The sequence below is a fragment of the Cynocephalus volans genome, chromosome 2 (genome assembly GCF_027409185.1).
Source record: "Cynocephalus volans isolate mCynVol1 chromosome 2, mCynVol1.pri, whole genome shotgun sequence".
Taxonomy (NCBI): Eukaryota; Metazoa; Chordata; class Mammalia; order Dermoptera; family Cynocephalidae; genus Cynocephalus; species Cynocephalus volans.
Window position 1 is genome coordinate 29,550,226 of NC_084461.1, and position 15,414 is coordinate 29,565,639.

The window sequence follows — 15,414 nt, forward strand, 5'->3', positions numbered from 1 at the left end:
CACCACTTAGTGGGTAACAGGTGCAGTGCCCAGCTCTGTGGGGTCAGATAAGTCAACATCTCTGCTCTATAGATTGTTAAACAGAGATGAGACATATCCACTCATAAATTAAAATATGCTGATGTGGAAGTTGATGTGTGGGTGGTGTACAATATTTTCCAAATTCAGAAGAAGAAATTACTTCCAACTGGGATCCTGGTAGAGGTAATAGCATCCAACTTAGGGCTTGAAGTGTGAGCAGAATCTGGAGAGGTGGGATGGGAGTGGGGATAGGTACCCTGGTAGATTGCACACACATCTACACCTGTGTACACAACCCATCAGTGCCAGTCCAGCAAAGGGAGTTTGTCTAATATGTTTGGCTCCTTCTTTTCTAATTAAGGATGTGAGCCTATTTGTGACTTGAGCTTCACTGACAGTATGGTGGCTTTTCCCCCCCAACAGGTACCCCCTTGAAGAGTCCCTCTTTTGCAAAAAAGGTGAGTCAAGGCGCACCGCTACCTACCTTACTCAGCTGGACCACGAACCAATTCCTGGAACCCATAAGTCAAGCCTGAGGGCACGGTCCAGATTTCTACTCATGAGTCATTTTTGCCACTTTATACAGGAAATAGCAACAAGGTTCATTTGAGAATAAATACACAGATGTGTGTTTCTTTTAGTTAATATTCATTCAGGGAAAGAATAGAGCAACGAAATAAAAGAACTGAACTATAGTTTGAAAAATAACTTTGCAAACTCCATAATAAAGCAGCTCAAGTTGGTTTTTTGGGACCTGAAACTGTATGGAGACTGTGTAACCTCCCTCAGCTAGACTCCTCCTAAGTCCCTAAGGATCAGGGTGCAGGACTCAGACTTCCTTTTTTTTGTTTGTTTGTTTAATCAATTGGCTGAACCAGTTGTCTTGGAATTTCATTCCATTTTCCTATCCTTTCCCCCATGTTTTTCCTGGGATGGTTGATATACCACTGCTGTGGCTTGTTTGATCGTTGCCAAAAATTTGGCCAAAAAAAAAATCTCTAAAAACATTGTCTGGCAAGCAGCAGTCACCTTTTTATTCATTAATTGTTAATTTAGCCATCCTAAAGTAAATGGAAGTGGGCATTTACTATCACAGCTGTTTCCAATGACTGTGGATTAGAACAAAGTGTTCTTGGAAAGGTAGGAAGTAATTATCATTTAAAACATCTGCTCCTAGTACGTCTTCTCAGTCATCGGGCATTTTCTCCTTCAACAGGACTCCCTTATTTCTGAATCCGAACTCTCCCAGTACTTTGCCCACGATGTGCCAGGTCCTTTGTCAGACTTCATGGTGACTGGCTCTGAGGACGAGGACCACCCGGGAAGTAGCTGCAGCACGTCGGAGGATGGCAGCCTGCCTCCTGGCACCTCCGGTAAGCAGGGGAGCCCGGGAGGGCCTGGGGCTGTGCATTCCAGGGAGCAATTACTCATTTCCACCTCTGTGCTGGGGGCTGTGGTGGTTTAACTGTCGTGGTGCTATAACGTGAAAAGAGAGCTGGAAGCCATGCCTCTGGTTGAATAGGAGCCATCTTCTACCGTGATTAAATACAGAGTTTACCCTTGGAAAATGCAGCACACGTTCTGCACCAGCGGTTGAAAGTGACTAACCTGGACTCCCTTTAGGTGCCATTTACATAATGTAGTTTGGAATTTTATGGCATCAAATCTGGGTGAGCAACCTGACGCCCTTACATTTTAAGAAATCCCAGCCAAATTCCAGATCCTTTCTCTCTTTAGGTCCTAACTTAGTTCTTTTTAGAAGGCAGTAAGTGAAAGATTCAGCTCATACCAGACAGATATTATCAAAAGGTTTTTTTTAAATCTCATTATCTGCTCAAGATAATATGAGATAATAATCTGATGTGAAACGTACTAATTTCTCAGACTTCTGCTGATGACGAGGTTTCCTTTTTATTTCTAATATCTGAGCAAGAAAATCCCCCCGTCTTGGGGGAGATCAGTGACGAGCATCTTACTTGGAGCTGTTGATGAGCTTACTCTGTTCTCTGATAGGAACATCTCAGGAGGATGCACGTGTAATTTTTTTACTATATTTAGCAGGATAAAAAGCAGCCATGCTTTCTTCCCTTGCCTAGAGGAGTTGATATCGATCATCTTTGAGAAGTAAGACAGCTCAGTCTTCACTGTACCATGTTCCTGGAGTACACATGCCTATTAATCAAGCCCCCTTTTCTGCAGATGAAGGAAGGACCCCAGGTCATGAGAAAGAAGGCCCAGGCGTGTGAGACATGTCGCTGGTCCTCAGGCATCCTTCTAGAGAGCAATTCTCAGCAGCAGCATTGAGGTTGAACCCCAGCAACATGTCAGACTTCATGGAGGTTGAAGCACTACATGTTTTTATCTCTAGACCGTAGCATGTTTAACAATCCAGAGGTTGAGGTTTTTTTAAAAAAAGGAAGGGGCCAGTAGGAAAAGAAAAGAGATAGGCTGTCCACTCTGTGTAGTTCCCGAGAAGCCATGTTGTTGAAGCCTGGTGTCCAGTGGCCAGAGGTTGTGTGTCTGGCACCTGTGAACGTGGGAACGCTGGTGTGTCATGATGGGGTTAGATTACAAGACCAGGCCAGATGGGAAACTCGGTTTCATTTGACTTCTCTCTCTCCACCCCTGCCAGTTCACAAGGAGCCGGGAAAAGCCAGAGCCAATAGCCTTGTGTCTCTAGGAAGCCAATGGGCCTCTGGGCTCTTCCACAAGCAGGTGACAGTTGCCAGACAAGCCAGTCTCCCTGGAAGCCCACAGGGCCTCCGAAACCCGCTCCTCCGTCAGAGCAGGGTGGGCTGCCATGATGCCAGTGACGAGGAAGAGTTTGATGGACAGGGGGACTGTATCTCACTCCCAGGGGCCCTGCCGGGTCCCAGCAGACCTCTGACAGGGGGTGACTCTAGGCGTGTCTTGACGGCCTCTTCCAATGTCATGGATGTCAACAACCAAGAAGAGCCACCCCAGAAGACACGGGTCAGCAAGGCCTTTTCAGTGCCTGTCCTTGGCAGCTCGGTGGACTTAGAGAAGAGTGTCCCAGAGGATATGGTGGACACTACTTCCCATGAAGCCAACGTGCTGGACTCTGCAGAGGCCAAGAGTGGCCCTGGAGGCTTGGGGAAGAAGGAACTGTCAGGATCAAAGAGTTCACCCAAATTGGAATACAAAGTCTATGCAGGCACCCAGAGTCTGATGAGCACAGAGGGCTCCAGGTCCCCCCAGCAGAAGAATGAAAACCTGGGGTCCAGGCACAAACCAGTGGCCAGGGTCAGCCCACACTGCAAGAGGCCCGAGGCCAGGGCCAGCAGCTCAGACACAGTGAACCTGACCGGCAGAACTGATGAACCGTGTGATCTAGACTTAAAAGTCCAGTCCACTTCCGTCAAAGTAACCGTCACTGGCTTTCAGCCAGGTGGAACTACAGAGAAGGTAACTGACTTTCTCTTAGTTACTTTGAATCTAAGTGAATATCGTGTAAATGAATATGAAGTCTGTTATCAAGCCTAGGGTAACCTGCCTGAAAGAAAAGGTATTAGTTACTAGCGATTGGAGAGTTATCTTTTAACAGAGTCAGTCATTGAAATACAGGGAGGGCTTGGGAGCCTATTAATACATCAGGAGGTTATTAGTCATAAGATCATTCGACCAAAAGATGTCACCTCTCTCTTACCTGTACACGGGGCCTAGTGTTGACAATGGAAAGGCATTATGTTGCAGGTGGAGTATAACCCTGGGCCTGGGCCCAGCTCCTCCACTGACTAGTTGGCACTAGTTGAGTGACACCTGGGCGAGTTATTGAACCTTCCAGAACCTCAGTTCCCTGGGCTATAAAACAGGGATGGTGCTATCTGCCTTCATCCCACAGAGTTGAGATGACCATCAAATAAATGTCCATCATTTATTGACCATCAATAAATTTTTCTCCAGCTGACAAGGTTATGAGTGATCCTTATTTTTTTCAAACTTTCTGTAGTGACTATGTATAATTGTAGCTACTCATACCCTGTTGTATCGTGAAATAATGGGACGCAGTCACTTAACTAGTATTGCACCACATTAAATGCAAGTTAATATTGTTTATGTTACTACTTGGTTACAAGTATATTAGAATTATGTAATTGTTCATTTTTAAAAATTTCACAATACCTCTACCTTAGCAAGGAGAGAGTAAGAGAAATTAATGTTGTTTACAGTCTCAACATAAATAATTTCTTTCTCTCTCTGAGCAAAGAATCCGAGATGAATTATAAGGCCATGTTTATAAAGATGTATGTTCATGTGGTTTATATAAACATATGTGTAAGTTCACTCGGAAAATGTAAAGTCATTAACAACTATACTAGGCAGAAGTCCTTTTTTAAAAATCCTTACTTTTTAAAACAGAAATGCACATCTTTTTTTTTCTTTTTCCTCAAAAATTATATTTTACCTCTAACCAGCCTGTGTTTTAAAATGTAATGTTTGGCCAGTGGGTAAATTCCTTCTTTTAAAAAGGATCAAGTTTTGGATAACTAAATAAAAGCAAATCAGGATTTTTATTTATAATAACTTATATTTATTCAAATAAGAGCTTCAGCAATTTTGAATTGGTATTCCTAATTAGAAACTTTTTTTTCAGGAACATGAGCCTTTTTTTTTTTTTTTTTTTTGGCAGCTCGCTGCTACAGGGATCCTACATTACCTTGGTGTTATAACATTGTGCTCTAACCAACTGAGCTAACCAATGACCCCTATGAGCCAAATTTTTTATTTGTTCCATTCTTGCACTTGAAGTGCTCTTTGATGGCATCATTGGCCTGAGATTCTTTGCCATAGACCTTAACTGCTACGTAACTGCAACCAACCACTTTCCGAGATTTTCCTTCTCTGTCAACTTCACAGAGGCCTCCCCCCTCCCCTAATTCCTTGTTGTCATCAACCTTAATTAGGTTGATCTGGTGTTCAGCACGGAAGGCCTCCATCCACCTGTTGACATTCACAGGCTCACACAGCTGGATGCAAGCACGCAGAGGTGGGCTTGCGCTTATCTGAGGCTTTGGCAGCTTCTCAGATGCGGGCGCTCTTCACCACCTCCTGTAGAGCAGGCAGCAACGCCTTCCTCGGCCAGCGTGGGTTACTGGGGGAAGCCAAATCTCAGATGCACCCAAGTCTCCATGCAACTTGGCGCCAGCAGGGAAAGAGACCATTAACAATTTTTGAGCAGCATTTAAACCTTTTGTACAAAAGAGTTGAATTTTTCTCATGAAAATCTTAGTTTCAAAACTTGATTTTATTTCTATATAAGAAAGAAAATAGAATGTATTGCCAGAAAGTATTTACCCACAAATATTGGGAGCTAAAATAAAGCCAAAAGACCTTTTCTCTTTGGGTAAATGGATGGTCTTTGGTTTTCATGTACTATTTTTTTAATTGAGATGAAATTCATATAACGTGAAATTAACCATTTTAAAGTGTACAATTCAGCGGCACTTAGTACATTCACAAAGCAATGCAACCGCCACCACCATGTAGCTCCAAAACTTTTCTACTGTTTTTATATTACATTTGTGTCTTACTAGCAAACAGAAAATTAACTGAGTTAAACCCCATGTAGGTTTCCCTCAGCCAGTAATTGACACTGTGAAATGATTTTTTGCAAGAGGAGCTGAAAGACACGCTGTCCCTTTGACCTATTTCCTCTGATGCTACCTTTGGGCCACTTTATGACTCATTATCTCAAGGGTAAATTTGAAGTAAATCTGATTTAGCTTTTTAGTAAAGTCTTAATATTAAAGTCTTAATATTTTTTTTTTTTGTCATGGTTATTAGATAAAGGAAGATAAAGTAATTGACGCTTGGCCAAAGTGAAATTTTGAAATATTAAATGTCAATTTCATTTATCCAGATTAGTCCTCTCCCTCACTACCAAACTCAGGAGTTGATTTTACAGTCTTGGATATCTCTGTGCACTAGAATAACAGTAATATCTTACATCTATGTAGTCTTTTGTGTGCTGCATGCTGTTTTTACACTGTTTTCATTTAATCTTTTATTTTAAACTCTAAGAGTAAGACTGGGCAAGTCTTTTTATCTCCATTTTAAAGTCAAGAAAAGTGAAGCTTAGGGAAGGTGACAAGACCACATGAAATTCTAGCAGATCTTAAACCCAGAGTCTGGATCTTCTGGCTCCTAGTCTGGGGCTCTTTTGACTTTTCCCAAGCCAGCTCTCCTGTATATATATGATGTTGTCTAATGATGCAGAAAACCTGAAAGCTATTTACAGAGACCTGTGGTGGTTGTGCTAGGAATCTCTGGGAAAGCTCACCATCGAGGATGGACGTGTCCCTACAGACAGTGGGCCAGCTCTGTGCGCTGTCCAACCCAGGGAGAACCTGCCCCAACCTGCAACAGAGCAGGAACAGCAACCCGTGACTGGTAAGATTAATTCTTCATTTATTAAGCTTAAAGGTAGAAGGGTAGATACCCCAATAAAAGTGTTTCATCTGGATAATTTTGAGGAGGGAAAAAACCCTCATACAAATTAATGACATTAGAACACTGCTTCTTTTTAACAACTTTATTATATCATTGTGCCTAAACTCATAGTTTTTGTTTGTTTATTTGTTTGTTTTTGGCAGCTGGCTGGTAAGGTGATCCAAACCCTTGACCTTGGTGTTATCAACACCACACTCTAACCAAGTGAGCTAACCGGCCAGACTTTTAAGCTCCTAGTTTTAATTCCATGCTGAGTGTATCCGTTTTCAGTTACTCGATACTATTTACTCATTTTGTGATATGAATGAGACACAAGATGAATGGGAAGGATGTCACATCCTTCAGAATCTCAACACTCTGCTTATGTGAAATCACATGCACTGAGAAATGGCAATAGAAACCTCCACAAAGGAAGAGTAGACAATCCATACTGAAAAACTGTCATAAGCATTCATCACATGGAGTAACATCATGGGAGCAGAAATCATCTCAGTATTTATTTGCCTACTTGTCATCTAGTAGTTTTCCAAAATAATATTGCAAAACGCGATTTTTTTAAATCAAGATGAATTGACTTTGCTTCTTTCACTGGAGGCCTTTATTGAAAATTAATATTCTAAATTTGTACTCTGCGGGGTGGGAGACTCTCAGCGGCTGGCGGTCATTGTGATGGCCATTTGTCGAGCTTTGCTGGAGTCTTGTGGTCCCTCTGCTGCTGGCAGTAGGTCCTTTACCTGCTGCAGTGCTGGCCTTCTGATTGGTCAGAAACTACGGTGGCAGAGAGAAATGAGATAGCCTCACCTGTTAAGTCTGTCCTATAAAATTTTAAGACCTCAGAACTCTATACCTTGACGGCTACTCACAGAATAAAACACAAGCCCCTAACACCTGAAGCAATGCATTCCTCCATCAGTGATGAGGCTGTTACTATGGTTTCTGTTCTTTGAGGTTCACATTCGCTCACTGAACAAACTAACAGATTTTTTTTTTTTTTTTTAGCAATTTGACTTTATTGCAAATAACTTTCAAAATAATGCTTCACATGAGGCCAGCATCTTCATACATTTTAAGAGTGCATGTTCCGTATAATGATCCTCTGGAAGTTTTCTTGGAACCCATATTTGCTTTGGAATGGGGCAGGGGAGCAGCGGGGGGATTGTTTTTTTTCACTGACACCATCATCCTCCTAATTCACAACCTAGTGCAGAAAATTCCTTCCTTTCTTGAGGAATTTCTTATTCTAGATAGGCAAGTTTTTCTGAATACTGAGGGTCTGTACCTTAAGTAAATGAGTTTGTACAGGTAAAGTTCTCTTGTGTTATATTCAGTGCAGACATTTGGTCTCCCCCCACCCCCTCCCCTTACAACTGCCCGCCTGTGTTCCATGGTGCTTCGTGCACCCCTGAGAGAGCACTGACCCAGCGTAGTGCAGGCTGGGGGGCGAGGGTTCTGTCTTCCTCTCTCTGGACTTCCCACAGGTAACAAGCCTTGAGAAAGGAGAACGGTGTGTCCCTAGCATCCACCAAGCAGCCAAAATACTAGGGCGAGGAACTGATTGTTTAATATGTAATAAATAATATATGTGCTCTATTTAATTAACATATAGTTAACATATTGGACCATAATATGTTTAATTCTTTATAAGCATCCTCATTATGGGGACTGATTATTGAGTTGCATTGACACACTGGCGCCCTCTAGGGCTTGTGGGTTATATGTGAGGTATTTGATCCCGGTATTTTTTAGAGCTTCTGTCTCTTAAGTAGTTTTTTCTCTCTCCGTCCCAATTAAAAAGCTATCTGTGACCAACTGGTCCTGCTGACACCTTGACTGCTAGTAGCAGCCCTTCTTCCTTGTAGTTTTATTTCAAATAGTTTAGCTGTGGAAGGATGTTCTTCAAAACATATCCTGTTTTAAGGGAAAGAGCCAAAATTGCATAACTGATAAAAGAAGGAACACCTTACCTTTTAAGGAAAAGCCTCCTTTTTAAGTTTCCAACACTATATATACACAGCATGGTAGTTAAGCACATGAGCACAACATAAGGGCTGCCTGGGTTTAAATCCAAGTTCCAAAGTTTGACAAGGGAAGTGACCCTGGGCAAGTCACTCATGTCCGTTCGTTGCAACCAATGAAATGATTCATGTAGAGCCCTTGTAACACTAATACCTAATATGCATTCAATAAGTTATATATGTATGTATGTGACCATCCCAAGGAAAAACATACATATGTATGTACATATCTGCCTAGTATATAATATGCACTCAGTGAGATATGTATGTATGTATATATACACACACACATGATTTTTCTAAGAAAGTTTTCAGAAAGGAACGAAGTTCAACTTGTTGTTTTACAGTGAGCAAATGGCCAGCTGAGATGTGCTGGTTGTGAGGTCTGATTTTTAGATCCTTTTCAGCTTTCCAGCAATAACTAATTTTCTCCTTTGATGGTTGGCTCCCACAAACAAGGAGGAAAGGAGGTGGCAGCTGTTGGGAGAGCTGTCAGAGCTGTGCAAGAAAAGCCCCAAAGCAGCATCAGGAGGATAGACCCCTTGTTCGTCACTAAATTTTTAAATAACTCTGCTATGAAAGGAATGAATGTTAATCATAAAAACTTAGCAAATAACAGTTGAGAGGGAAAATTTAAAAGATAGCATAAAAAATCACCTAAGCTGCAGAAAAAAACTCTATTAATATTCCAGTATGTATCCTTTCAGTCTTGTGCATATATGAGTGTGTAGAAAATAAATATATCATAGTCCTGTTCTTTTCTTTTCTTATTTAAAAAAAAAAAAAAAGACTTCATGGTCGCCAGTACCTCATGACCTTTTTTACCTCATACATCCATAAAAAATAATATTTTCTGCTGGGGTCAACAGGACTGCTCATAAGCCTGCATGAGTTGAGCCAGCCCTGGCACTAACAATTTGATACCAGCACACCTGTACCCTACTCTAGTGAGGAAGCCACACTGTTGTCCCCCAAGTCCCTCCACACCTACAACTTCATCTGTGAAGGCTGCTGGGCCTTCCGTCTTGCGGAGGTGCTGTCATTGAGCCCATATTCCTCCCATTACTGGGCATTTAGGGAGTTTCCAGATGAAAGATTATTTTGAAAGGTGACATCAAAGGCTGCCTGTCTCAGTGTTACTTCATCTCCCTCAAATAAAACTCTTTGAAGCTACACACTTGGCAATAAAGTCAAATTGCTAAGAAAAATGGCCTGTTAGGATTTGTTCAACGAGTAAATCTGAAACTAAAACATAGCCTTTAAATCCCTTCCTTTTGTGTCATTGCTACTTTCCCCCAAATTTTGGTGTCAGCAGAATCAGGAAGGTTATGCTTAAGGGAGTTCAGGAAAGGCTGAGCAGAGAAGGAAAAGAAGAGCAGGTGGATTTGAATCTTGGCAGGTCCCTGGCCTTTCACAACGGGTGGCCTGAGAGAGTGATGTACAGTCTCCATGGGCATCTCGATGATCCAAGCTTGTTATGGCCAAGTGCTCTACACAGAGGCCACATAGTTAGGGTTCAGGCAGGAGCATGACTGTGGAGCCAGCTTCTTGAGGTGACCCCTGGCTCTACCACCTGTGAACTCTGTGATGTAGGGTATGTTGCTTAATCACTCTGCACCTACTTTCCTCATCCTTCCAGTGCACATGGTGACAGGACCTACCCCACAGCATCAGGAGAAAAACTAATGCATGAAAAACTCTTAGCATGGTGCTAAATCCTTCATTATTGGAAAAACTCTTAGCACAATGCTAAATCCTAATAATTCATTCATAAATATTCACATAGGAACTTCAGGAGAAAAAACATACATGATTAAGATGGTTTTCTGTGGGAGATGTGGGATGAATATAACATTTGGGGTAGACATTTCTCAAATGAGCAGCTCTCGAGTGACTGAGTTTTCCACTCCAACCTCAGACCCACAGTTCCTAAGGAAATAGCTAATCCTGTGTTCTTTTTTATGCCAGTTTCCCCCCCTGTTGCAAGATGCAATGTGCCAGAGGTGGGCAGATTAGCCCGAGAGTGTGCAGGGACTTAGAAGGAGACACCTCCAGGACAGAGTGGCTCTCAGAAGCATCTCATGGATGACCTGACCTCCCCGTCTGCTGGCACACGTCACCTTTCCCTGCTGCCTCTGAGATTTCAGGCTCTTTCTTGCTTCTCTGCTTTCCTTCCACTGTCTCTGCTTTCTCCTCGTCGCTGTCTGCCCAAACCATCCCTTGTGAACCTCACACAAGTCCCCACCTCCTCTGTCAAGGCTCCGGGAATAATCTGGACTTCGGGTTCTCGCACTCTTCCAAGCTTCGTCCAGAGCTAAGCTCCATGTAGACTTTGTGTCCCGTGTGTAGCATTCTGTATGTTTTCCCCGGGTAGCCTCATCTCCTGTGCTAAACGCAAGTCCCTTAGGTTTGGTGCTTGGGCTGTTTTACACTGTCCGGTATTGCTGACATCTCCAGCGGGAGGCTAAGCCCAGACGCTGGACTGAGAGCCGCAGGACCTCTGCAGAATCCATGCAAGAGCTAAGAACTAAACAGAACAACAGCCTGACTCCTGCGGCTTCTGTGAGAGTGGATCACGTAAAGAAACCAAGTGAAGGATTTCTGGTGTTTCCCAGCCGTAAAAATAACCGAAAGAAAGAAAAACAGGCAGACACAAATGTTCCTTCTGCCAGCTAGTCCAAGTTACTTTAGAGCATCCAAAGCAGGCTGGTATTTGTTAGATGTGTATGCCCTGTAATTTCAGAGACAAAAACAGAAAGACAAGAAGGCCCACATTTAGGATGTGGAATGTCTTTCTGAAAAAGAAAAAAAAAAAAATACTGAGATTGTTTACAACTTTTTTAAAGCTGAGAGGTTCTCTGTTTTCTCACATGTCCCCTTTATCTCCCCTACGACCCCACTTTTGTCTGCATTCTCCCAGGACTGGACGGCTCCCCAGGTCTCATCCCTTCCTTGAGGAAGAAGGGGGCTGCTGGTCCTGACCCCAGCAAGACCTCAGTGGACGTGAGGCAGGTCCAGCCTGTGCCTCCCAGGGCCCCCGAGTCCGAGGGCAGATGTACCATCCACGTGGCCTGTGAATGCAGCGCGTCCCCAGGGGAGACGGCAGCAGCTCGTGCTGACCTCGGCGAGACTCAGGCAGCTCCAGAAGCCAGCTCGCCCCACTACAATGAGAAGGCGACTGGTCCCCGGGGAGTGGGGCACGGGGCAGAGGGAGTGACTCCAGCTAGTGCCATCCCATCACGAGACCCTCTGACAAGCCAGAAGAAAAGACAAGGAGCTCCAGGTAACCCCAGTCAGGCTTTGCCAACGACAGGAATCTGTGTGCCTGAAACACTTCAGGAGCCTGCCCTGCTCGAGGCAGCAGATTCCATATCTGCGAGGACCCTGCAGGCCAGCCTCCCCCTGCCACTGTCCACTGGCAAGGCCAAAGAGGCGTGTGGCAGTGCCTCAGGGCACTGCTGCCTGGCGGGGAGCAGGGAGAGCCCCGTGACAGACATCGACAGATTCATCAAGGAGCTGGATGCTTCTGAAGCAAGGATCCAGTCTTCTCAAAAAGGGGACAGTGGGGGTCAAGAGGGCAACTGTCCGGGTTCCTGCCATACCGAGCCGGCCACGGGTGACCAGACCCCCTCCCCGAGGAAGGCCTGGGCCCCTGGCGCCCCTCCCGCCCCCCAGTGGGCCTCCCAGCCTTCGCTGTTGGATTCCATTCATCCTGACAAACATTTTACTGTGAACAAGAACTTTCTGAGCAACTACTCTAGAAATTTTAGCAGTTTTCACGAAGACAGCACCTCGCTGTCGGGCCTGGGTGACAGTACGGAGCCGTCTCTCTCGTCCATGTACGGCGATGCCGAGGACTCCTCTTCTGACCCTGAGTCGCTCACGGAAGCCCCGCGAGCTCCCGCTGGGGACAGCTGGCCCCCTCCCCGGTCTCATGGGTCTTCTCACAAGGAAGACACTACAGAGTCTGAGGAGGAGCAAATCGAAATCTGTTCCACAAATGGCTTGCCTGATCCACCCGCAACGCCTCCTGCTCCTGCCCAGGCTGCACCCTGCCCTGCTCTAGCCAAAGTCCTGCCATTGAAACACAGTGCTCCGAGTGCATCACTGCAGAGCCCACGTGAGACAGCCTCCTTCTTGCCAGGGGCCTTGTGCGCTTCAACCCCAAATGCTTCCCAGCCTTTTTCTCTCTGGGACATAAGCTCTCAGGAGCAGGAGACTCATGCAGACGTAAGCGTGTTGCAGGACCCCAGGCCCATGTGTGCAGAAGACACGAGGGAGACTACCGGCACTAGCTCAGCCGTGGAAGACAGTCAGCCTTCTAAAGTCGCCAGGCACTGTCACAACCCCCCGGTCACTCTCAGCTCCCTTAACGTGGTAAATGGGTTGGAACATGACCTGCTAGATGATGAAACCCTGAATAAACAAGAAACAAATGTTAATGCAACTGAAAATCTGTCCCCCTTGAATGTGGCTGTCCCTAAGAACGGAGAATCTGTTTTGGCAAGCTTACACATCTCTGAAAGTCAAGACCTGGATGACTTGCTACAGAAACCAAAAATAACCTCCCGGAGGCCCATCATGGCCTGGTTTAAAGAAATAAACAAAAATAACCAAGGTACACACTTGCAGAGCAAAACTGAGAAGGAACAATCCATGGTGGCAGCCAGAAGCCCTGACTCCAAAATTCAGATACTGAGCTTGAACCACAAAAAGGGGCTTGCCATGGCCAATAGCCCTCCTCAGCTGAAGATGACTCTGGAAAATAAAGACACACCTAAAAAGGGTTCCATGGAAACACTTCTAAGTAACTGTCAGAAGCCCAAATGTGGCCCCAAGTTGAAGAGACTGAGCATCAAAAATAAAAGCAAAGTCAGTTCAGAGACCCCCGCTGCAAACACTGCCAAAGCTGGTGGGATAGACCACAGGAAATCCTTCATTTCACCCCAGAGCTCCCACAAAATGCTCTCTAAGGTAGTGTCACAACGATCCCAGGTAGCTGACCACGAGGGGCCCGACAAACACACCATAGCCACCCCCAAGTCTCCCCAGTGTATGCTGGAGGGCAAGCCACCCCTGGCCGCCCCTGGGTCACTGAAGCCCTCGGCGTCAGACACGAGCATCAAAATGCCCATTCCACCCCCGAGCTTCACCAAGACTCTTCCTGAGCAAGATGCGTGTAGTAGGTTCCACACGGCTGTCCACTCAGAACCCAGCAGAGGTTGCCCAGCTGCCCCCAGATCCTCTACACGTGGGTCAGAGGGCAAGGTGCCCTGTGCAGACTCTGGGCTAGGGAGTCCTGCTGCATCAGGGAGCAGTGCGTCCATGGCAGGGGATAGACAGATGGCCTCAGCCTCTGAAGCCACCCAACCCAGGGCGCCTGGCGAAAAAGGAAGCAAAACCGTTGCTAGCGATCCCCTAGAGAGAACAAACCAGCTGAAACTAGTTGAGATTTCTTCTGAAAGAATGCCAAAGAGTGGATGTGGTGACAAGCCGGCTGAAAGTGTCAGACGGGGAGGGTTGTGGGCCCAGAGCAGCTGTCAGGAGCAGAATGAAATCAAACTCTGTCACCACTCCGTGGAATCGCGTGCCTCCCAGGTGGAGCAGGAAATGCACAGATCGCTCAGCGTGGCCAGGTTGGCATCCTTGTCCCCTCAGCTGCGTGCTAAAAAGACAGATTCCCCCCAGGGACCGTCAAGCCAGCTGCCGGAGGCCCTAGGGATGCCCAAGAACGGCACACCCACCGGCCCCGCGGGGGAGGACCATCCCTACTTCACACCACGGCCAGCGACCAGGACCTACTCCATGCCAGCCCAGTTCTCGAGCCATTTTGGAAGGGAGGGTCATGCCCTACACAGCCCAGGTCACTCTCCTCAGAACAGCCAGACCCCTGTGGCGAGCCGTGGTCTCCTGGAGGCAAAGGCATCCAAGGGCAGCCTTCTCGGCCTGGTTAACGGGCACAGTGTGTACAGTGTCAAGCCTCTGCTGGAAACGTCAGGGAACCTTCCAGCAACGGACCCCGGGGAGATCATTTCCATACAGGAGACGAGCTGCCCGGTCACAGACAAAATCAAAGTCACCAGAAGACATTACTACTATGAGCAGAACTGGCCCCATGAATCTACCTCATTTTTCTCTGTGAAGCAGCGGATCAAGTCCTTTGAGAACCTGGCCAATGCTGACCGGCCTGCAGCCAAGCCCGGGCCTTCCCCCTTTTTGTCGGTGAGCTCCAAGCCCCCCATTGGGCGACGGTCATCTGGCAGCATTGCCTCGGGGAGCCTCAGCCACCCCAGTGACCCAGCAGCGAGGTCTCTGAGGCGCAGCTTGAGTTCCTGCAGCGAAAGCCAAAGTGAAGCCAGCGCCCTTGTCCCCCAGATGACCAAGTCCCCGTCCAGCATGACGCTGACCGTCTCCCAGCAGAATCCACCAGAGACCAATAACAAGGGCCCTGAATCAGACCCCCCAAAAAAGTTTGGTTCTTCAGGAATTCCCACCCCCACAGTGACCCCAGCCTCTCCCATCAGGAGGAACAAGTCCTCGGTGCGCCACACACAGCCCGCGCCTCTCTCTCACTCTAAGCTCCAGGAACTAAGGGCCTTGAGCATGCCTGACCTGGACAAGCTCTGCAGCGACAATTACACGGCAGGACCGACCACCATGCTCTTCAAAACAGAGCTGGAGATCGTTCCCAGGAGGTCGCTTGGCTCCCCTGCTAGAGGCCTTGATGGACCAGCTGCCCCTGCATGTCCCAGGAGTGGCAGGAACAGGGCCTGCCCAGGAGGAAGCAGCTCGCCAGCCAGGGAGTCTGGGACACCCAGTTCAGCCAACAATGTGGGTGAAACCACCCAGGATCTAGAAAAAAGCTGGTCAGTAACGTAAGTATCTGCCCCTCCCCTTTTATTTAAAT

At 46.3% G+C, this 15,414-nt stretch overlaps 1 protein-coding gene across 6 annotated transcripts in view; it reads left to right on the plus strand.

Moving 5' to 3' along the window:
* Window positions 1-15,414, plus strand: part of PDZD2 (PDZ domain containing 2) — a 364,182-nt gene that overhangs the window by 331,504 nt on the left and 17,264 nt on the right. For all 6 annotated transcript variants that reach the window (XM_063083810.1, XM_063083827.1, XM_063083831.1 and 3 more), the window contains 5 exons: window positions 445-479; window positions 1,238-1,394; window positions 2,654-3,447; window positions 6,303-6,432; window positions 11,428-15,382. In XM_063083810.1, the coding sequence (XP_062939880.1) occupies window positions 445-479; window positions 1,238-1,394; window positions 2,654-3,447; window positions 6,303-6,432; window positions 11,428-15,382 (5,071 nt within the window). The remainder of the gene's footprint in view (window positions 1-444; window positions 480-1,237; window positions 1,395-2,653; window positions 3,448-6,302; window positions 6,433-11,427; window positions 15,383-15,414) is intronic.